General features: G+C 45.5%; 2 protein-coding genes and 1 pseudogene across 11 annotated transcripts in view; 2 read left to right on the top strand and 1 right to left on the bottom strand.

Moving 5' to 3' along the window:
* Nucleotides 1-5,223, top strand: part of LOC129859695 (mitogen-activated protein kinase kinase kinase kinase 4-like) — a 49,018-nt gene extending 43,795 nt beyond the window's left edge. For all 9 annotated transcript variants that reach the window (XM_055929773.1, XM_055929775.1, XM_055929770.1 and 6 more), the window contains 2 exons: nt 2,420-2,559; nt 2,682-5,223. In XM_055929773.1, coding sequence (XP_055785748.1) covers nt 2,420-2,559; nt 2,682-2,765 — 224 coding nt within the window. In that variant the 3' untranslated portion in view covers nt 2,766-5,223. The remainder of the gene's footprint in view (nt 1-2,419; nt 2,560-2,681) is intronic.
* A 6,148-nt stretch (nt 5,224-11,371) lies between these two features.
* On the top strand, nt 11,372-14,802 carry LOC129860086 (probable ribonuclease ZC3H12C; annotated as a pseudogene).
* A 4,073-nt stretch (nt 14,803-18,875) lies between these two features.
* LOC129859697 (radixin-like) overlaps nt 18,876-22,949 on the bottom strand; it is a 28,123-nt gene continuing 24,049 nt past the window's right edge. The window contains exons 9-15 of one of the 2 annotated variants that reach the window (XM_055929777.1): nt 22,412-22,508; nt 22,058-22,221; nt 21,501-21,631; nt 21,095-21,112; nt 20,485-20,738; nt 20,083-20,319; nt 18,876-19,944 (exon numbers count right to left, since the gene is read on the bottom strand). In XM_055929777.1, the coding sequence (XP_055785752.1) occupies nt 19,780-19,944; nt 20,083-20,319; nt 20,485-20,738; nt 21,095-21,112; nt 21,501-21,631; nt 22,058-22,221; nt 22,412-22,508 (1,066 nt within the window). In that variant the 3' untranslated portion in view covers nt 18,876-19,779. The remainder of the gene's footprint in view (nt 19,945-20,082; nt 20,320-20,484; nt 20,739-21,094; nt 21,113-21,500; nt 21,632-22,057; nt 22,222-22,411; nt 22,509-22,949) is intronic. The other variant, XM_055929778.1, reaches the window with a different exon arrangement.

Below are 22,949 nucleotides of genomic sequence, written 5' to 3'. Positions count from 1 at the left end.
AGCCACGCTCAAGGTCCTAAACGATATCTTAACCGCCATCGATAAGAAACAATACTGTGCAGCCGTATTAATTGACCTAGCCAAGGCTTTCGACTCTGTCAATCACCACATCCTCATCGGCAGACTCGACAGCCTTGGTTTCTCAAATGATTGCCTCGCCTGGTTCACCAACTACTTCTCAGTGTGTCAAATCGGAGGGTCTGTTGTCCGGGCCTCTGGCAGTCTCTATGGGGGTGCCACAGGGTTCAATTCTTGGACCGACTCTCTTCTCTGTATACATCAATGATGTCGCTCTTGCTGCTGGTGAGTCTCTGATCCACCTCTACGCAGACGACACCGTTCTGTATACTTCTGGCCCTTCTTTGGACACTGTGTTAACAACCCTCCAGACGAGCTTCAATGCCATACAACTCTCCTTCCGTGGCCTCCAATTGCTCTTAAATACAAGTAAAACTAAATGCATGCTCTTCAACCCATCGCTGCTTGCACCTGCCCGCCTGTCCAACATCACTACTCTGGACGGCTCTGACTACAAATACCTAGGTGTCTGGTTAGACTGTAAACTCTCCTTCCAGACTCACATCAAACATCTCCAATCCAAAGTTAAATCTAGAATTGGCTTCCTATTCCGCAACAAAGCATCCTTCACTCATGCTGCCAAACATACCCTTGTAAAACTGACCATCCTACCAATCCTTGACTTCGGTAATGTCATATACAAAATAGCCTCCAATACCCTACTCAATAAATTGGATGCAGTCTATCACAGTGCCATCCGTTTTGTCACCAAAGCCCCATGTACTACCCACCACTGCGACCTGTACGCTCTCGTTGGCTGGCCTTCGCTTCATACTCGTCACCAAACCCACTGGCTCCAGGTCATCCACAAGACCCTCCTAGGTAAAGTCCCCCCTTATTTCAGCTCGCTGGTCACCATAGCAGCACCTACCTGTAGCACGCGCTCCAGCAGGTATATCTCTCTGGTCACCCCCAAAACCAATTCTTCCTTTGGCCGCCTCTCCTTCCAGTTCTCTGCTGCCAATGACTGGAACGAACTACAAAAATCTCTGAAACTGGAAACACTTATCTCCCTCACTAGCTTTAAGCACCAGCTGTCAGAGCAGCTCACAGATTACTGCACCTGTACATAGCCCATCTATAATTTAGCCCAAACAACTACCTCTTTCCCTACTGTATTTATTTATTTATTTACTTATTTTGCTCCTTTGCACCCCATTATTTCTATCTCTACTTTGCACATTCTTCCACAGCAAATCAACCATTCCAGTGTTTTACTTGCTATATTGTATTTACTTCGCCACCATGGCCTTTTTTTTGCCTTCACCTCCCTTACCTCACTTGCTCACATTGTATATAGACTTATTTTTCTACTGTATTATTGACTGTATGTTTGTTTTACTCCATGTGTAACTCTGTGTTGTATGTGTCGAACTGCTTTGCTTTATCTTTGCCAGGTCGCAATTGTAAATAAGAACTTGTTCTCAACTTGCCTACCTGGTTAAATACAGGTTAAATAAATAAAATGAAGGCCAAAGAGTTCAATCTTGCTTTCATAAGACCAGATAATCTTCTTTCTCATGGTCAGAGTCCTTTAGGTGCCTTTTGGCAAACTCCAAGCGGCCATTTTACTGGGGAGTGGCTTCTCTCTGACCACTCTACCATGAAGGCCTGATTTGGTGGAGCGCTGCAGAGATGGTTGTCCTTCTGGAAGGTTCTCTCATCTCAACAGAGGAACTGTCAGTGACCATCGGGTTCTTGGTCACCTCCCTGACCAAGACCTTTCTCCCCCGATTGCTCAGTTTGTCCGGGCGGCCAGCTCTAGGAAGAGTCTTGGTGGTTCCAAACTTCTTGCGTTTAAGAATGATGGAGTCCACTGTGTTCTTGGGGACCTTCAGTTCTGCAGACATTTTTTGTACCCTCCCCAGATCTGTGCCTCGACACAATCCTCTCTCGGAGCGCTACGGACAATTCCTTCAACCTCATGGCTTGGTTTTTTTCTCTGACATGCACTGTCAACTGTAGGACCTTATAGACAGGTGTGTGCCTTTCCAAATCATGTCCAATCAATTGAATTTACCACAGGTGGACTCCAATCAAGTTGTAGAAACATCTCAAGGATGATCAATGGAAACAGGCTGCACCTGAGCTCAAGTTCGAGTCTCATAGCAAAGCTTCTGAATAATTATGTAAAAACCTGTTTTCGCTTTGTCATTATGGGGTATTGTGTGTAGATCAATTTTAGAATACGGCTGTAACGTAACAATGTGGAAAAAGTGAGGGGGTCTGAATACTTTCCGAATGCACTTTACACACACATTAAACATGTTTTAAGACACACACACACACACACACACACACACACGTTCTTACTAACTTGATTGTCCATCTGTGTGTGTAGCCTACATTAGGTCCAACCAGATTATGGGCTGGGGGGAGAAGGCCATAGAGATCAGGTCTGTGGAGACAGGGCACCTGGATGGGGTCTTCATGCACAAGAGAGCCCAGAGACTCAAGTTCCTGTGTGAGAGGAATGACAAGGTGAGTTCTGCGCACAACACACACACACACACACACACACTTTGCTTACTTGCTTAGAGATGTTGACAATGAAGCTACTCTCTCACACACTCTGTCTCTCTCACACTGTCTTTGTCCTGCAGGTGTTCTTTGCATCGGTGCGCTCTGGAGGTTCCAGCCAGGTCTACTTCATGACCCTGGGCCGTACCTCCCTGCTTAGCTGGTAGTGTACACACACACCCAGCAGCATGAAGACCGCACCCCTCGGTTTATTACCACCATTATGATGACTCATGACAATGATTATCTTGAACTTGACGTACAACTGGAGTACCGAGCTTCACTGAGCTCTGAGGCGGCGCGATACCTAAAATATCACCTGTTTCTATTAAGAAAAGACAATTGCACGATGAACGGACTGAAATCATGAAGGGAAGGCCACAGGGTCCCTATAGGCTGATGGGACTGTGTTTGTTTGTTTGTCAGTTGGTAGTGCTGTCATCATGCCCATTGGCCACTCTGCTCTGACAACAATCGTCATCAGCTTTTCTGGGTTCTGGCCCCCAAACCCTACTAGAGCCTTCCCTTACCTCCTGCACCAGTGAGAGTAGGGATCTGAGCCCGACTTATTCAAAACACTGGTAGATGTTAATGTCTCTCTATTGGAAGAAGAGAGAGGGGCTTGTGTGTGTGACAGAGGAAGATGGAAAGGGAGGAAAATAACAAAGGATGAGAGACTGTTGCGGAGGAAGGGGACCTTATAGCACCAGACAGGTGAAAGGTCATACTTTAGTTTGTTATTGTGTTTAGTCCAGGTCATGTTCAGGTGAACCTCTGTGTTGAGCGTTTCTTAGATCAGTTCCTCTGACTGCCACGCCGTTGCCACCGCATGGTTCCGTTTTCAAATGGGTCGTGCTTGACATTGAAAATGTAACTTTTGTCTCTTTTTCACTCCGGCCTTCCTCTTGATAAAGGTTCAGACAGGGTTAAAGTATAGAGAGAAGTTTCAACAAAGATGTCGACTTAACCCTTAATAGGACACTGCAACCTTATAGGGGCCTTTCCAGTCCCATATACTCCTGAGGGTCTTTTCCAGCCTCCCTCAACTTTAATGTGCCACATTGCCTCTCCTTGGTCGTGTTGGGCAAACTGTGAATGGGTTGATATGTACAGTAGACTCTAGAGAACGGTCTTGGTCACGAGTTGAGACTTTGACCCACCATTTGGTAGCATGATGACCAGGGTATACAATGGAACAAGTGTCAAGATTAAATATACCTTAAAGATATGTAGATGAAGCATTAAAATCCACAACATATCCAAATGTATCAGCAACCACAGCTTTCGATTTGTTTGTTTTTCATTTTAATGGGCCCCTCCACTGAATTCAGGTTTACGTTTGTGGCTACTTGTACAATCTGTTGTGACAAATGCATTAGGTTTTGCTCATAACTCCAACAGGAAATGTATCAAAATCTGACATTTGAGTGAGATTGAATTATTAAATGTAAAAACTATTATGACGCAGCATGGTCCCCATTTTGATACATTTGTGAAATCGTTGTAATTCGACGTTGGACCCTTTAATACCAACAGACTAACATAGTCGGGTAGCTTCACCCCCTCAGCTTGTCTGCATTATTTTAGTATCTTGACTCTGAGGGCAGAAGGGAACATTTTGTTTTGTACAGTCTGTCCCAGTCCAGGCAGTAGTATGCTATGGATTAAAGCAACACGACAACAACCTGGAAGCTTTTCCAAACCCCAGCAGCTCCTGGTTTTATTTTTTTTTCCTCTCGCCTCTTGATCCAACTAGTGAAAAATGGGACTGCACTTGTTTGACCTAATGTTTCCTGGTTAGCCTGGGTGCCAGTCTGAAGCAGCAGCAAGGAGCTCCACTGTCCTTGTCTTCTGAAATAGACTGGCACCACGGTTAGATTCTTTGTATGTGTGTATGGACAAATTTGTTTTTTTAAAGAATGGAAATCATAATGTCTCTAGGGTTACATGTCCCTCCAAAGCTTGGCCCTCTTACAGTACACTGTCACATCCTAAAGAGGCCTGTAAGAATATAGAAATGAGAAGCTTTTTCCTCTGCAAATCTGTGAAACGCGATGCATGCCAAGATGGCATAAGTCACACATTTTAACAGTGTTACAAACCACTACAGAAAGTATCGATAACATTTTAAACTCCTAGATTTAGTTTGTTTCTGTCATTTTTATTTCCCTTATAATTATGCGACTGCAGTGGTTTTAAAAAATTAATGCACACATTATGTTGAAAATGTTTACAGAAGCAATGTTTTGTTAAACCAATGTGCATCAATATAAATATTTATGTTTTGTTTTAGGGCGATTCTCCCTTTTTTTTTTTAGCTTTTGTATCATTTGGAGGTTCATGTACAGGAATAACCCTCAACCTCTGTTCATTCACTTTTCAAAAATGACACAATTCTGAGTTTAAATCACTGATTTTCCTGCATAACAGCAGTGTGCCCTTGGCTGTGGCAACGTTGCAGCAACGCTGTGACAATGTTCTCTGCCGCCCAGGTGCCAGGTGACATGTTTTCCTCAAGTGTTTCTACCATGCTACTCTAATTTATGCCCTCTGTGTATTGTGGGAATTATTGTATTTTCCTCTGTCTTTTTTTCCATTGAATAAAATCCTAAGTAATTTACTAAATTGTGTGTGGTAGTTTTGTAACCCTTTAACATAAAGCATTTGGTCTTCTCTATTGTGTGAAATAAATGTGGGGCTGTAAACAAATTGAATGTCATTTTTAATCTGAGCCTAAAACATTATGGAGATATCATATTTGGAACACTTAAAATACAATAACATTTATACAAACCATGTAACCCATTTAATTAAAGACTCCTTGTACTTCTGTCAGTTCACCACAAGATGACCCTGTAACGTTACCACGCACTGCTCCTAGCTCTAGCCTGTCTGCTCTAGCTCCCTCCCAGACAACTCGAGCCGGATGTTTATGTTAAGCATCAGCATGTGAACAGCATCATGACAAAGGTTCGTTTCATGATAAGAAATGTTTAAGTTTGGGCCACACGTACAAGTGCCATACATTTGACTAGCCGTTTGTATGTAGCTAGCTTGGACGATGTTACTGGTGGTTCTGAAAGTATCTAGATTTTGGTATGAATTGCACGTCGAACTTCAAAAGGAAGCCGCAATGCTGCAGGCAGTCTAATCCTGTCAAAGCTAGCTAACGTTAACTAACGTCAGTTAGGTAACCTACAAACGGTATCATTTTGCAGCTGTCAACTATTATTAATTTTAGCCAGCCAACTTTGTGTCGAATACCACGCCCAGTAGCTGTTGTCACTGTAGACTAGAGTATGTAAGGACCACCAAATAAGTGCTGCTAACTTGGCTACCTACCACTGGTGAGTGAATTTCTTCTGCATTTTAAGTAAGACATTAATCGATCTAGATCACAACAGGCTCCGTGTGTGTTACCCAGGCCAGCCTGCACGTGTCCCACTGTCTCCTCTTGTCCATTCAGCTGTAAGAGAGAGGGGCACCTGCACCCCAGACATGAGCATGGACGCCTCATGAAAGATTTGATGTTTTTTAACAGAAGCCACCATTCACATTTGGGTGGGTTAACTGACTGGGTTGTTGTCTGGCCTGGGCAATGAGTTGGCTTGGCCCAACAGCTGGCCCTGTCCCATGAGGGTATCTCCCTTTCTCATGCCTGCCTCCAGGTCCTCACCCTGGCCCCATGGACCACAACACTCCTGCTGCTGCTCCTCACTGACCTGGCCCCCTCTGCCAAGGCTTGAGGCAGCCTGTCAATAGCAGCCATTACTGGTCAGTGGTCAAAAGTAATTAAAATGATTCAACAATTTCTTTTATTAGGGAAAAAATAATTTTCTAAACATTTCCTGAACTTTCCTCCTGTTTTGTGCCTACTGAACATGACAGTGTATGTTGACTGAGATGGCTGGAGGTCAGTGGTGATGTGGCCCTTTCAGTGGTAACTGAAAGGTCAGTGGGGCCAAATAAAAGGTCAGAGAGCACAGTGGCCATAGATGCTATTAAATTACTATTCTAATTACTAATTCTATGACGGTGGCCATACGGCCCTCTTCTGCTCCCTTTGACAGTGGTGGCGCAGGGTCTTCTAGTAAAAGTGTCCCAGACTCTCTACTTCACTAATTGTCTTTTTAACCCTAATTTGTGTAGGTCAGGCCTATTGCCCTAGGCCTATTCCTGATTTGAAACCAAATCTTCATCTAACCTTTGAAACTGTTTGCAGTGCTGTGTTGAAGACCTGCTGCCATTTTGAGGAATGCCAGCTATTTGTGGCTGAGAATGCAAATCGGGGTATGGGGTGGACTTCCAGCACTTGTTGCTGCGAAGACACCTGTTTACTTTAAGCCGAGGGGGCAGATGGTCTCTAAGCCACTGTAACAGAGCGAGGCTGGCAGCTTACGGTCAATGGGCTACTGCAGCGTTCCCCAACTAGTGGCCCGTGGGCCAAATTTTGTTTTCTCTAGCCTAAATACATGCAGTGTTTATCCCAACTTAAAGTTCAGGAACTAAACTAATTCTTTGTGCTTCTAAGTCATTTCCCTTAAAGTGTGCCCCCCGCAACAATAAAAAGGTCCCCCTTTTCATCCTCATTCCAGCCCACCCTACATGCCCATCCTGTCCCCTTTCACCCCACTGCGACTCCCCCCTCCCCTCTTGCATTCTCTGTAAGGACATGCAGTGCTTTTAACATGATTTACCCCAGTAGAAGTGTGTAACCCTGACCCTCACCCCAACCAAGCCAAAAACAAAGGAGTTAGAGTGGCTGCAGTACCCCAACTAGCCAGGTGTTCCTCACCCCAGGTCTGTGTTCTAGTAGCACTGGCCTCATGTTGCAGCTGCCTGCATGGCTCCCTTTGTCTGCTTCTATTATTGACCATACACCCCCTTGTTGATTCATTGGTCACACAGGGGAAGACCCTTTCAGAGTGACAGGGGCTGTGTGTGTGTGTGTGTGTCTCCTGTCTGTCTACGCATGCCTATAGGAGACTGGGTTCATATGCGTCTGCCCGCCTGCGTTTGTGTGTCATTGTGAGGTCACTGCACTCCCATTGGTGGAGCCAGGCAGCCAGTGTCTATCCGAGGAATGGTCGACATTGTAGCTCCATCTGTTGAGCTACTCATTGTTCAACCTGCCTGGCTGGCTTGGAAAAAACTGTGCCTTATGATAAACACACTATCCTTGGATTTTGGGTTTGAAGAGTAGGAAGCGTATGGAATGTGAAATACTACATTTTTTGCTCACATCTGTTGAGCAGGGATCTATGAACTTCGAAAAGCTTTCTCTAATGCTCGAATGAACCAAGTTATTTCCTTAAGGACATTTTAGTTAGGAGGTTTGCTTTGTTTGGCCGTTGGATGTTCTGCTGAGGTCAGGGTAAGTGGAGATATTAGGCCTAACTATTTAACCTATCTTTCCCATCAAACCATGTAGTCTGTTTCAGTGCAGAATGACAATAGGCTTATGTCAAATGTCTTCTGACAGAATTATAAGAGTTTTACGAAAACAAGTTGCCATGAGCGTTTTGTAATGACAACAAATATGTTAGTATTTAGCTGTACACAATTAGGCCTTCGTGTTGTTTTTCCTTGGAATGTGTAGTGATTTATGTTTGACCAAGGGCATGTCTCTTCACCAGTGGAGTGGTCACCTTTGATCACGTTGTCTAATAATCTCTCCGAAAGTGAATGAGAATCAAACTAAGCTTCATGTCTGTGGTTTAGGGCTCGTTCTAAATTCTAAGACGCTATTGGAGAGTTTGATAGTAGTTTGGTTTTAAAATGTAGGTAAATTATTAGTTTTTTGCTCTGCTTCAAAATACTTTTGGACGAGCAGGACTGTAAAAGCTGTCCCACTGAGATGAAGGCAGTAGAAACGTTCTTACTGGCTGGGGGGTGGAGTTTGAGTGATGTGTTGCTGATGAGATGGGGAAGGGACGATGTTGTGATTTTTTTTTTAGGATGAAGAAGAGAAGGTTCTCCCTTTTAGTGTCACGTGACTTTGTCTGGCGGGGCGGACGCAGCGGGCTCCATGGAGCGTGCTACGCGGAGCGGGAGGGAGGGAGAGAGGACCAGAAGTTGCTCTCTTTCCCCTGCGGTTCCAGAAGACATCTGTTGCCCTGGCTAATGGCAGCAAAGCCTTCAGCCCTTTCCATCCCTCCCAGCCAGTGCTGAACTGAGCTAACCCTTCCTTTTCTTTGGAAAGAACCAAGGAGGGAACACCCAGACCCCATCCCACACACCGCTGTCTTCCCAGTCCAAAGCCCTGTGTTACATATTCATTAGCCTACCGCTTCAGTGCTTTAATCAATGAATGGACCGCCAATACTAGGAGGAGGGACTTTGGACTGTCGGGCTGATGTTTGAAAGATGCTGATGTTTGAAAGATGCTATCGAATGAAACGGCAGTTGAGCCTGGCGGCTGTCCAACAAGGCATGACATCATAGTCCACACAGCTTGATAGTTATGCGACCACTGATAATGAGCTACGTGATTCCGAGGAAAAGGTTGTAGTCTACATGACATAAGATTTCTGTAACGGCGTTTTGGTTTCTAGCCGACAATGGATAATCTGCATGTCGGAAGCAGCTTCTGCGAGCCTCTGGGGTGATGATGATGACGAGAGAGACACTGAAACCCTCTCTCCCTGCTCTCTTTGTGGCCGAAGTCTTTTTCAAATCTCTGCTGTCCGTCTCTCTCAACAGGTAGCTAGGTCATCCAGAGTGCCTGCGAGAACACACGTTGAAAGATGCTGAGCGAAGGCCTCAGAGCAGGGCGGACACCCTCCACTGCATGTTCTGCATCCCACCAGGAGGACTGTTGCTTCGAGAGGCTCGTCACCTAGACAACACAACCCAGTCCCCTTCTGTGTGTGCGGCTGTAGACAGGCGGCGGGCGCTCAGATCACCAACCCGACAATGGCTGCGGCGGAGGTGACCCAGAGTGCAACTGGCAGTTGTATTGTTGGGGAACGTCAGTCAGACACACTTAAGTGGCCCCTCTTCCCCGGGTCTTCCTTTTGTGCACAAAATAGTAAATTATTCCAGCTCTGGGTCTGTCTTGGAATATTTTTCAGGGGACATTCTTTCAACCGCTGCAGCCTAGCAACCCTGGGCCATGTTGCTAAGCAGCCCTCTTTCATATAATGCGCACACGCCCATCCTCCCACCCCACCATGACACCTTTAAGGGATGTTACATTTTAGCAGACATGAAAACATTTAGATGAGGTTTTAGGCCTAACCTTTAAAAGGCTAGAGGCTGCAGACTCAACAGATGTATCTGCTAACGTGATGATGCCCTGTAACCACTTTGTTGCACAGTTATGACTAAATGATGATGCCGTGGGCTATACACTGACTGTTATTTCTTGTGATATTATAATATGCAGTTGTTTATAGTGCCCATCCGGGTTGGGGTCTTCAAATCCATTTCACAATACAAGAGATCTATTGAAACCCCTGTTTGAAAATGGCAGTTTATTTTAAGTGAGGATTTTTCCATTGAATTTGTATTTCAATGCTGAAATTACTTCTGAAATGACTGCATTGAAAAGGAAATTACCCCAAGTACCATGGTGCCCAATCTTCGAGGAACAGACCAAATGTTTCCTCATTGCAACTTGCAAGTCATCAAATTCTGCCACCCTATTGGTTACCATTGAGGCCTGAGTGTTTCTATTGATTTACTTCCTGGTCCTTTACTGTTCAAACGAGTGACTCTTCCTCAGGGGAGGAACCATATGTTCCTGAAGCACGGGGGGAGTCGGGCCTTAGCCCAACACATAATGGCTATTTGTGTTTAAACAGAGCCGCCTCTGTTCCCCCTGAGATTGATGTGTTGTGACGTGGGCTGGGTGGGAGGTGGCACGCTGTGGCTGGCCCCTCAAAAAGTGCGGGAACCTCTTAATTAGGACAGGGCACCCCCAGGAACGCACCCCTCTTTGTCTCAGCCAATCTGTGCCCTGCTGGGGAGCTCGGCTCAGGTCAGCTAGTCACATCCAACACAACCAAATTAGGTTCAGTGTTTGAGTAGCCTAGGCATGGCCTTATTTACTATGAAAACATACAATACTTCCCATATGTTTCCTAAGACACTAGTCTGTCGCAGAGCATATGTCAAGTTCTGTATTTATTGCAGTACAATTTGTCCAAAAGTGTAAAATATTGGTTTATGGAGGATCATTAGTTTAGTATATTAAATTATTCTGTCTCTCTCTCTCTCTGCTCTCTCAGGTGAAGCTCACAGATCCGTCTACCTGTCCTCACTAAAGCCAAGAAATGAATCTCCCAGGTGTCGATAGAGTCAAGCCTAGTGAAGTTTCTCAACAGTTTACTGACACCAGAGGTGTGTATGAGATGTATGTCTCGTGAGATTCAAACTTTAACGAGACATTTTATGAGCATGGATTCCCTCCTATTGTTTTTGAACTGGCTTGACGCCTTGTCTGATGGAACTCAACTGGTCTTTTGGCTTTACTCACTGAAATACTCTTCCAATCGTTTTGAACCATCCATTTATCTCTCTCTCGCTCTCGCTCAGGCCAGAGCTGGATGTTTGTGACAGATTCGTGGGCCTGAAGGACCATCCGGAGAAGGATGGAGCAGGCCGCATCCTGGGGCTGGATTTCGAGTACCTCCACATCGATCGCACACGCTCATCAACAACATACTGGGAGAGCTGGTCAAACTGGGCCGGAAGGCCGAGACAAACCAACAGCTGACTGGGTCCACGGCTTCACAGCCCGCCCCCTCGTCCTCCTCTTCTACCTGTGGGTATGTGGAGGCGCAGCAGGGGAGGTCAGACAGGCCTCCTCCTGGGGGACAAGGACAACCTCGTCCTGGACGGTAGCAACGTGACAATGAGGTAGGGTCTATGAACCATAGACGGTCATCTTGATTACAGAAAACACACAATGCCTATTTCCTCCATTGTAGCCCGTTGTAAAGGTAGTTGTGTAACTGTTGTCAAAGTCACCTACATATTGTTGATATGATGCTAGAGCCTGTAAGGTAGTTAACGTCTGTCTCGATCTCTTGTCGCCACGGCAATAAGGAGGTGTTCTCCTGCTACGGCATCCAGCTGGCTATTGATTGGTTCCTGTAGCGATGTCACCGTGACATCACTGTGTTTGTGCCGTCCTGGAAGAAAGAGCAGTCCCGCCCTGATGCCCTCATCACAGGTAAACACACAAACACACAGCTGACAGTTCACCTACGTATGTCAGATGGGCCTCAGTGCTCACTGGATTACACGGTTCTCCAATTCTCTGTGTCGGTCCCTGTGTCGGTCCCTGTGTCGGTCTCTGTGTCGGTCTCTGTGTCGGTCTCTGTCTCTCTGTCTGTGTGTCTAGACCAGGATATCTTACGTCGTCTAGAGAAGGACAAGATCTTGGTGTTCACTCCATCTCGTCGGGTCCAGGGTCGGCGGGTGGTCTGCTATGACGACCGTTTCATCATCAAGATGGCCTACGAGTCCGACGGTATCGTCTCCAACGACAACTACCGCGACCTGGCCAGTGAGAAGCCAGAGTGGAAGAAGTTAATGGACGAGCGGCTGCTCATGTACTCGTTTGTCAACGACAAGTAAGGAAGGAGTGATACGGCTCCGGCTTAGCGTCCATCTTCTTTAGCCTAGAAGTGGTATGATGTTCATTATGCTAATGCTTGGCTGAAAGGGATTAAGTATGTTAATATGTTAATAATCTCTCTCCCTCTCCCTCGCTCCTCCCTCTCTCTCACTCTCCCCTCCCTCCCTCCCTCCCTCCTCATGACCCTCTAGGTCGTCATGGTCCCAGTCTGGAGAACTTCCTGAGGAAACGTCCCATCATGCCACAGCACAAGAAGCAGCCCTGTCCTTACGATGGGCCCCGCCATTATTATTAACTCTTTAGTACGTTTATCACTTCACCTCGACCATGTCCATGACTTCTCCCAGTTTTATAATGTGAATGAATAATTTCTTCATCAGCTGGATGACTTCCAGCTACTGGTGCTGAAGATGCATTGGATTGCTACTTTCTAAGTGAACCACTGCCACATCATCACTAGCCTGTGTGCTAACCAGTACCCTGTCCTTTCTCCCCCTTTCTTTAGGCAAGAAGTGCACTTACGGCCACAAGTGTAAGTACTACCACCCGGAGAGGAGTGCCCAGCGCCAAGACCTCTGCCACCTCTACTAGCGCCAAGGGCCAGGCTGGTGAAGAGCCACAGCGTGCTCAACAATGTAGCGATGGGCACCAAGAGAGGTTCTGCCCCCAGAAAGCAGTGTGAACCCAGCATCCAGGCGCTGTCCTACGGCGAGGCAGAGGGCGAGCTGAGACACGCTGAGAAATGCAACAGCCTCAGTAGTGGGAGTAGTTGTTGTTTCCCCTGCCCCTGGAGGACCCCCCTCCTCTGCCCTCAGCGATCCCCAGGAACAGCCACCGAGCCTGGGCAGGACACACCCTACGTAACCCTGCCACCCCCCCACCCTAACCCCTACTCCTCCAGCTGTGACCCTCCAGATCTGAGCTACTACTCAGTGACGCGGCCCACTCTGGCCTGGCAGCACAGAGGAGTCCAGAGTGCCGCTTCCCGCTGGACACCGATCTGCGTCTGCTGGGCTCGTCAGACTGTGGCAATAGCGGCTGTGACTCGTACGGAGAGAGAGCCTCCTGTCTGTGCTGCCCAGGCCCTCTGCTGGACAAATGCGTCCACCATCAGCAGCATCAGCATCAGCACCATCAACACAACCGCCTGTACTCTCAACACTCTGCCCCCCTGCTCGAGCCACACAACCCCCACACACACACCCACCTCTGCCCTCTATGGCTGTCACCAGAACCTGGCTCGGGGCCACAGCTTCCCCCACGACGAGCCCCCTGAAGCACCTTCTGTACCCCCTCCCCAATCCCCTCCAGCACCAGGCCGTAGGCGCCTGCTCCAGCTGCCCTGGAGACTACCCCTCTGTGTCCCAGTCCGACACCTACCCTCCTGGCTCCCCTCTGGGCCGCTGCCTGGCCAACACGTGGCTGGAGACGCTGTCAGACTCCCGGCTTTACGAACGCTCCGCGCTGCCCCCCAGGATAGCCTTCTCCTGGGATCCCTACTGCAGCCAACCCCCTCAGTCCCACTGTGAGACCTACCAGTCTTTCAGAGACCCATGATGTAGGCTGGGGACACACATCTCCATGGGGACAGACCACACACTCCTACTACCCCCCTCACCCACCCTACTCCTCTCAGCCCCCTCACCCATCCCATGCCCTTTAGCCATCCTGCCCGTCCATGCCCCCCCACCACATGCACCAGGAGCCCCCCGCCCTGAGCCGGTACGGGGAAAGGTCTACCTCAACCTGTGTAACATCTTCCCCTCTGAGCTGGTGGGCCGGGTTATGGGGAGGAACCCAGATGTGACAGACACCCAGCAGCTAGCTGCCGCCATCCTAGCTGAGAAGTCCCGGTCCGGCTACTGAGTTCAGCTAGCCTACTGCTCTATCTCCCTATTCATAACAACAGTTAGTTGTAGTTTTGACAATATAAGGGTTTGAATTTGTTTGTGGATAACTTGGTGTTAATCATGTGCAGGTGATGATGTGCATTGATTCACAAATCACTTTTCCTCCGCTGTTTATCAAATCTGAAACATTTTTAAAATCACTTTGGAAATCTAATCTGAGGGATCTGATTATGCCTAATCTTACTTCTATGCTATATTTTTTTACTCCATTTGTAAATATTCACCCCCAAATTGATGACCATTTATCAACAGAATATTGGTTGTTGGGGATATGCTATATCTGTATGTCTAATTTATTTGTTTTCTGTTTTTCAGTGCTGTGTGTTTTGTTGTTGTGATTAGGTGGCTGAGTTAGTCGTCTCAGTTGAGAGAATGTCTGTAAGTACCTTGCAGTAGTTGTAGAGACGGGCACGTTCGTCGACCTTGTCTTGTTGTCTATCTTAGTTTTATTAAGGGACGTCTCTGGCCCCTCGTTTTGGCTCCAAGCCTGCTGCAGACACAGTAGACTCGAGCTCAAATCCCAAGTCAATTCCCTTTGGCTGTTTTCCCTGAAGACTTATCCAAAGGGCTCAGAGCACTTGGCTTGATGTTGACAATCTGTTACAGTTACCGGCACAATTCCTGGTAGACAGAGAAAGCCTCTCTTTGTTGATACAAATTGTATCGTTCATTTAGGATTATATACCTGTACGTGTTTAAACGATTCATGTAAGGCTGTTTATATATAGCTGGTGCATTTTGAAAAATAATACTGAGATATTCCGGGCAACATTTGATTATTTTCAGATATGTTTAGGAATATTAATCAAATTAGATACATGAAAAAGGTGAGTTGGCTACCTCTTTCGTGAGTTATTCTGACTTTTGGGATGGAGAATAGCCTAGGCTGGGTTGAACCCAAGTGGCCAGCTAGGTGAAATGAAATGGGTAAACTGCTGCCTGAAATATGCAGTGGGTTGGTTGAAAAAAAATCCAACTTTTTATTTTGTAACGAAGAACCTTCTCTCTGGCACTGTGTCAGCGAGGGCAGAAAGTAATGTCGTTACACGGCATTGTGCTTTATGACACATGAAATACTCAACCACGTTCAGCATGTTTTGGTAACACTTTATTTTAATAGTCTGTAATAAACCATTTAAGGCATTTATAAAGTGTGTTCATTTATTAATCATTACTCCCACATGTATAACACATTTACTAAACAGTTGTCTTTTTGCAGCCCCTAATCTAAAGTGAGCGCTATTTATACATTGAGTGACCAGTGTATTTTCTACCAAAAAGATGGGCTTGACAGCAGCACCTGGTAAAAGATTAAACTGACAACACAGGATATTTAACCACTTTGATTAATAAATGGTGTGTAATTAACTTAGTTTATTATGGACCCTTAAAATAAAGTGTTGTCTCAATTTTATTGTATCAGATTTTGAGTTTGATTTATCAGTTCTGTTGTATTAGCTTGACAATGCCATGACTTTCAAATATACTTTTGCTTTGTATTCATTAACAATTGGTTGTCCTTGTTTTGTTGGAAATGCATAGTCTTGCAGTCAGATGTGATGAGTTGTCCTACACTATGACGCAAATAGTCAGTCACTGTAACTCTGTAATTTCCAGACCTAGAATAACATTTACTCTGTTACAGATTGGAGTTTCTGTCATCTAATTCTGAGGGCAGAAACAAATGATTGATTTTTTTTAACCAAACACACACCAGGCTTCAAACCTCTGGCCTCATCAAGATTAGAACCTGTGACCACCTGATCCCTGTCCCAGTGCACCACTTGTTTTAGTTATAACAGTGTAAATATGTGAACAAACTACATTTCAATTCTAAGTATGTTGGAAAATAAGTCTAATTTGGATTTGAACTGGCAACCCTGTGTGACTCCACCCCCAAGGCCTTTTTGTATTTGACTCCCCTGTATACACACTGCCCACGGACTGACATGGTTTCATCCAGAGATGGACTGTAGTGCCTAAAAGCCTTTTTTAGCATGGGCAGCGCCATTGAGACCTTTCACCATTTTGAAGGAGTCAGCTGGGTGAGACTTCCTATGGGTTAAGGAAGGATCACATAATGTGATCGGGAGCGTTCAACCAATGAATTATACGTGTGAGGAAACTGCAGGTGGCAGTAAATCACCAACCTTGACTGTATGCCTGTTCAAACACACTCTAGGTTACTGTATGCACCCTTTCCATTTGTTTGCCTACATGGAGACGGGCGCTACCCGTGATCTCAGACTGCATAATGGGACAGATAATGTCTATGGTTTAATCCAACCATTAATTCTTCCCGAGGTCGAGCTGTCAGAACAAGTTCGAAAAACGGCAATGAGCCAAATATTTGATGTGCGACAAGTCAGTCAATTACTGTAAATAACTAAATGGTTCATTTACTTTTCCTGTTGTAACCAGATATGCTTTTTGAGAGAAAATCTTTAGATCTGAAAAATGTACATTAACTGCTCATTGCATGTTCTTATCACTAAGCATCAAGATGGCATTGTCTGCCCTGCATTGAATGACCAGTGTTGTTCGAGGTGAATGACTGACACATTCAAAATCACTTAAACAAATCTTTTACTGGTGTCAAATATAGTTTGTTTAAATGATTGGTAAACCCCCCAAAAAATAAGACAACTTAACTTTTATTGTGAAACCAATGGGCTGTGTCTTTATTTTACAGAAACACTAGTTTAAACTTAAGGAAAAATTGAACCGCAAACATGACAGCTGTTTCCAAAAGAGGCATCACTGACACGGTTCTCATTGGAGGCCAAACACAAGCAGGCTAACAGGCTCAGCCAATGGGAAAAGCCCAACTCATAGCACCCTGCCCTAAATATGGGGGATGGTGGCATGTAGAGTAGTTCTCTCTTCACCTCCAGTGAGCTACTGATGCATGCTGGTAGTTAGTTTGATCTTGGAACACATTACAAAAATAACAGTTGGAAGCACAGTTTTTTTTTCACCTGCAATGGCAAATATAACCCCTATATTTGGACACTCACTGGGTTAACGAAAAGGCAGGTTTGGGTCAAGCCCCTTCAGTGTCCTCCGGATCCAAACAAGTGCTTTACTTCATTAACTCTGGCTTTAAAGATCAACTTAAACCAGCTGTCTAGTGTAGCATAACAAATCACTTCATCCGATTGCAAATAAAAACTAAACACTCCGGTTCATTCAAAACACAGCAGTAACATTTATCCACAAAACTGGAGTTAATTTGAGTTGGAGCGATTAAAAAGGTTGGGTGAGAAAAGATCAAAGTCTGAAAAAAAGTAATTGGCCTGTTCTCCATTCCCACTGAACATAACACTTAAATCTGCAGAATTCTAAGATTGAGGTCGGGGGTGGGGGGTTGACCCAAGAGGTTGGGTCCCTCGAATGAGAGCGAATAGATAGGGGGGAACATTCACCTCTGACATCTGCACCCGTCTGTCTCTTCACAGTCCTAAATTGGTGGCACTCTGCCATTGGGTTTCCATCCACCCTGCTGACAGCTGTGGCAGAGATATCGGTGAGCAGATCTGTCCAGCAGCAGAAGAGAAACATGATGGTCCTATTCTGGCCCCAGTTGGCTGTCGGCAGAGAGATACAGGTCCCGAGTCCAAACAGCGCTTAACAATAACCAGTCAAACCAGCTCCACTACCACAGGACACAGACACCATGTCTACACAGCCTGGGTCACTGCAGTCCTCAAACTCACTGCTGCACAGTATCAGAACAGTCCACTACAGAAAATACAGACTCACAGCCACGTCCTCGGTGCTGGATTGGCTTGGATTGCTCGACCTTTGATCTTCTGGATAATTTAGGTGTAGTTCAGAGAAACTTTAGTAACACAAAACATAAGGTAGATGTATCAAAGAGGCCACCGTGTAAAACGTTTTTTGATCAATTGTCTCCACTAGTGACACTTGAATGAGTCACCGCTTGAAAGTACATCTGGCATAAAAATAGCATTCTTATTTTGGTTGAAATGTTAACCAATAAAGCAACATCGTCTCCTAGTCTGAACTAGTCAAGCCACAGTCAAAACTCAGAACCTGTGGGAGGGGATTGAGACCGAGTGTTTGATTGGTCAGTCACTGTGGTTACAGTATTGAGGTAGAAATCTGTTCTCCGATGAGGACTGACGTTTTCATGTGCTCTCCAGCCAGAAAGACCATGGTATAACCTCTTCAAAAGTTACTACGATGCAGAGACAGAGAGACATGCTGGCAATCTCACAGCACCTCTGTCCATCTTTCCTGGGCCTTTGTGAGCTGGTAGGCAGTGAAAACCATCTATGGTGACTGGACATCAAACACTAGGAGTCATTATGTATCCTTGAGCACCAAATCAAATCTTGCTATATTCTACAAGCTTATCACGTGAAATCATTGGCTTCCCATTGAAGACCAGTCATTTATTCATCAAGACTCGCACCTCTCCTCAAGACTGGTGTAGTGGCTTTGCACTGATGCTCAGAGTCTAGATAGTAGGGCCGTTCCACAAAACGACTTCCTTCTGCATCCCTTTGATATTTTAAGACGAAATGGTGCATCAATATAGAATTTGAAAAGCCTGTTCTTTTCAATGAAGTGCCCTTTAATATAGACCACGGTAAATTCAATAAATCATATTTTTTTTATCTGAATAAAGACTTACTAAAGTGGCAAAATTCAGCATTCCTCTCCGTGCCTCCGACTTCCAGGAAGACTTTAACCCAGGTAACATCAACATTTCACCATCATTGTTAAGCAATAGTTATTTTGTTGCTTTGACAAAGTCATTTCTGAAGACTTTATTTCATGCGATTAGTGATTCATTTTAAGGTTACAAAAAAAAACTGGTCTCTCATTTTAAAGGCCAACCCTGTAACAACTGAACTCTCACTTTAATAATATGTTGAAAATATTCCTTTTGAAATATATTTTTCTCCAAAATATATATTTTTTTACATCTAATAGTCAAATCATAGTGTAAAAGCAGGAGAGCTTGTTCTACTCTTTTTGGCCATTTTGTGGTAGAAGACGTCATAACATAACACGTCAACCCTGTTACCCATAGGCTCATTTGTTTTTAAAACAATTAAATGTTTTGAAATTGTTCACAACATAACTGAATGGATCCCCTAACTAACACAAGCCTCTCTACCAGCCTCGGACCGATCTACCTTCAAAGTTGAGCACAGAGAACTTAAGAAACAGTGCTTCAATGAAACGTGTCAGAATCATAGATCAGAACAAAAACGGTTTTGAAAGTAACAGACATCAATACGTTCAACTGAAGACAGAGTCAGTAATACTAAAGCATTGCATACTAGCTTACCGGCGAGAACAACAAAAAAAGCTTCCGATGGCCTTGTTCGCTTAAAAATCCAATCTTCCCCCATTTTGGTTTTTCTTGTGTCTCCATATTAGATATTTGAAAGCAAAGCACAGACATATTCTTTGCAATACAAGGAGAATAGCATGCTCGGAACGGTGCAAAGCATTGCTTGCGCCCAATTGGGCGATTCCTGATGGAGATGCGGGCAGAGCTTTGGCAAAGTTTGAGGCGGTGGCGGCCGTGCCCTCTGGAACCTTTGTGGGTATGGGTACGGGGAAAAGGGGGGAGTGTAGGAGGGACAGCGCCTGTTGCTTTGACGAAAAGCGAGTCGCCAATGGACGGATGGGGGAACCCAGAACAGATCACATGGACTCAAACTCGTCGATGCGCTGCTTGGTGTTGCCCAGGCGGATCTGACGTAGGGTCTTGTACTTGTCTCTCCCGGCCTTCACGTTCTCCGCGTGAAGCATGTCATTCTGAGTCTTCATGGTATCGTCTATGGCTTCAGCCAGCTCCGAGCTCAACACCTGGGTGAGGAAAGAGTAGAGAGAGATGATTGAAACCTCTCAATGACAGTTAACACCATCCAGCAACTAAACAAAGCCCTTTAAGGGGAGGTCATCAGGTCTTGTGGTGTTAAAGGTTAGGGGTCAGAGGGGACTGACCTGCAGCTGTTTTTTGAGGCGCTCGTTCTTCTGGGCCTCGGTGACGCGCTCCTCCTCGCTGCGCAGGTCCAGGGCGCTCACGCCCTCCAGGGAGAGCTCGGCGGCGTCCTCTGCGTGGTTCTCGTCCTGCTCCTCGTGCTCGCTCTCAGTGGAGCCGCCCGCTGGCGTCGACGAGATCGTCATCACTGTCTTCAGCTCTTCCTTGGTCTTCTCCAGGTCGTCCTGGGCTGAGATGGCCTGGGGAGAAGGGGAGAGGGAGGAGAAGAGGGGAGTTATGGGACTTATTTCAGGAAGGTGCAACGATTTCAGTACAACCTACTGTGTACAACAGACTGATTCTATACAGTGTATTCTATACAGTGTATATTGTAACCAGGACACAGAATGTAGAGAGGTAGTTACCTTCTGCTGCCATTCAGTGGCCTCCTCTTCCTTTTTCCTCTTGGCTTCCTCCAGCAGGGCTATTTTGGCGGTGAACTCGCCCAGCTCAGCGGCCAGTTGTTCCTGGTTCTTTATCTGGTCAGCGGCCTGCCTGGCCAGCTCCGCCTTGGCCTCCTCCGCTGCCTGTCTCTCCTTCTCCAGCCTCTCCGCCTCCTCCCTGGCTCTCTTCCTCTCCTGCTCCAGCTCCAGGGCCCTGCGTGTCTGCTCCTCCAACTCTGTGACCATGAACCAAATACACAAAGCCTGTTAGACGTCTCATTTTGTTTTTCACTTTCTCTTTTCTTCTTCCTCAAACCATGTCCAGCAGCACCCACAATTTTTACAATGTGACCAATGGGAGGCTCAGTCAGCCGTGATTGACTTTAAGAAGAAGAACAACAAAGGAGAAATTATATAATAGACAGGAAATGCCTATAAAAAGTGAGAGGACCCACAACAGTAAAAACAGTACGGAACAAAAAGAAAACAACATGGATGTCTCTCAACACACCGCCCAAGTCTATAAGGTCATGTGGTAGGGTCAGGAGGGAGAGGGTTTAATAAAGTGTTTCTGAGTGGACTTAATGTTTACCTGGTGCTGAGAACAGTCCTATAAAAAGTAAGAGATGAGTTTAGTACCATGGTGCAGTGAGGACCAGTCTAGAAGGTTAGGGTCAGGTCCCATTGGCATACTGACTGACACTGACCAACCAACATCATATCAACACCACAAAAACACTCCAGGTGAAGACAGAGACAGGTTTACGTAGCATTTTCAACAGTGCAACATTTGCACCCGATATTTCCCTGGGACAATAAAGATTTTAAATACAAAGTAAATATCTAATTCCCTATGGCAAATAAGAGGTGCAGAAGGCTCTTATTTGCATGAAGGCTGAATTAATCTGGCCTTATAACGTGTCTTCACTAGTACAGAGACAGGAGGAAAGTTAGTGGGTTGAAGGTCAGGGGCACTGTGGGAAGAGGCAGACTGATACCTTTCTGGGCCCTCATCGTCTGGTCCTCGATCAGCCTCAGTCTCTCCATTAGCTCGTCCTTCTCTCGCTCTATTCTCTCCTTCTCTTTCTCTGCGTGCTCTCGTTTCTTCTTCTCGTTCTCCAGCTGGGCTCTGTCAGGAATTGATGCAGGGATATCTCATCTAACCGCTAGGAAATGAACCCTTGCAACGAAGCACTATATTAGGTGTTTTTCACCGTCACATCAATGGTGATTTTGTATCTTATTAAAGTGTACTGTAATATCCAAAGTATCAAACTGACATGGCAATGTATCGTACATGATGTCCTGCTAACGTCTGCATGTAATATCAACATTCTGGATGATTCATATTGACTTTATAAAATATTCTGAAAAGGTGATATGGTTGTTTGTTAGAAAGGTACAAATAAACAACATACCTGCTATGAAATGTATCTTTACATAGGTTTTCATCTCTGTCAACATATAGCTATGACTATGAAAGTAAAGTGTGTGTGCTTGAGTAAGATAAGTCTGTTTGTGTGCGTCTCTGTGTCTGTGTGTGCTCCTCCTGTACCTCTCCTGCTGTTTGTGGTGTTTCTCCTCTCTGGCCTGGGCCTTCATCTGCTGCACCTCGATGGTGTCAGGCTTCCTCCTCCTCATGTACAGCTCGTGGTTCCCCATACACAGAGCCAGGACACGCTTGTTGATCCGCAACCGTGGCGCGTAGAACACAAAGTCCTACAGGGACACAGGAGACCGAGTTCAGGGGATAACCGTTAGGATGGCTAGATAGACCATGAGATTACTATGTTTGACAACAGAGAATATGATGAACTCTTTATTATTGTTCTGGAAAAAGGATCTGTCTCTTCACATCTTGTTGTTTTGGGATTTTAAAAGGAAAAAAATCAGACGACGGGAGACTTACTGGAGCTTTCTTGTCGATGGGTTTGATGACAAACTTCTTGTCGTTGAAGGAGATGTTTCGGATCTCGCTCCAAGGGAAGCCGATCTTTGGTGTCAGTCTGGGGGCAGATTTTGATACTTGGTAATTGATGCACACAGACAGTTTTCAATACTCAAAATTAAGTTGTTTTTTGGGGTGTAAAATATTGTGCTATAAAAGCTGCCAGCAGATGGCGATGATATACGAGAGACTTCCAAATCGATTGCTGTATATTATAGTGATCTGTGATCAGATTCCAGTCCTACCAATGCAAGTCTCTACACAAGAGATGGGCACTGAATTATTGTCTACCAGCTGATCTGCAGTCAGTGTTGGGAAAGAAAGGGAATGGGTCTGAGTGGCAGGACAGGAAACCATTTCAAAGCTGTGTCAGTTGTGTCCCTCTTCCCCCACCCCTCTCTCCTCTACTGCTAAAAATAACATTTACTCATCCTTCCCTTTCTTTCCTTCTTGGACATCTTTCAGTCACCCCAACACTCAAATCACAGTTTGTAAAGTA

Source organism: Salvelinus fontinalis, chromosome 7, assembly GCF_029448725.1.
Source record: "Salvelinus fontinalis isolate EN_2023a chromosome 7, ASM2944872v1, whole genome shotgun sequence".
NCBI lineage: Eukaryota > Metazoa > Chordata > Actinopteri > Salmoniformes > Salmonidae > Salvelinus > Salvelinus fontinalis.
This window is presented reverse-complemented; position numbering and strand designations above follow the sequence as displayed.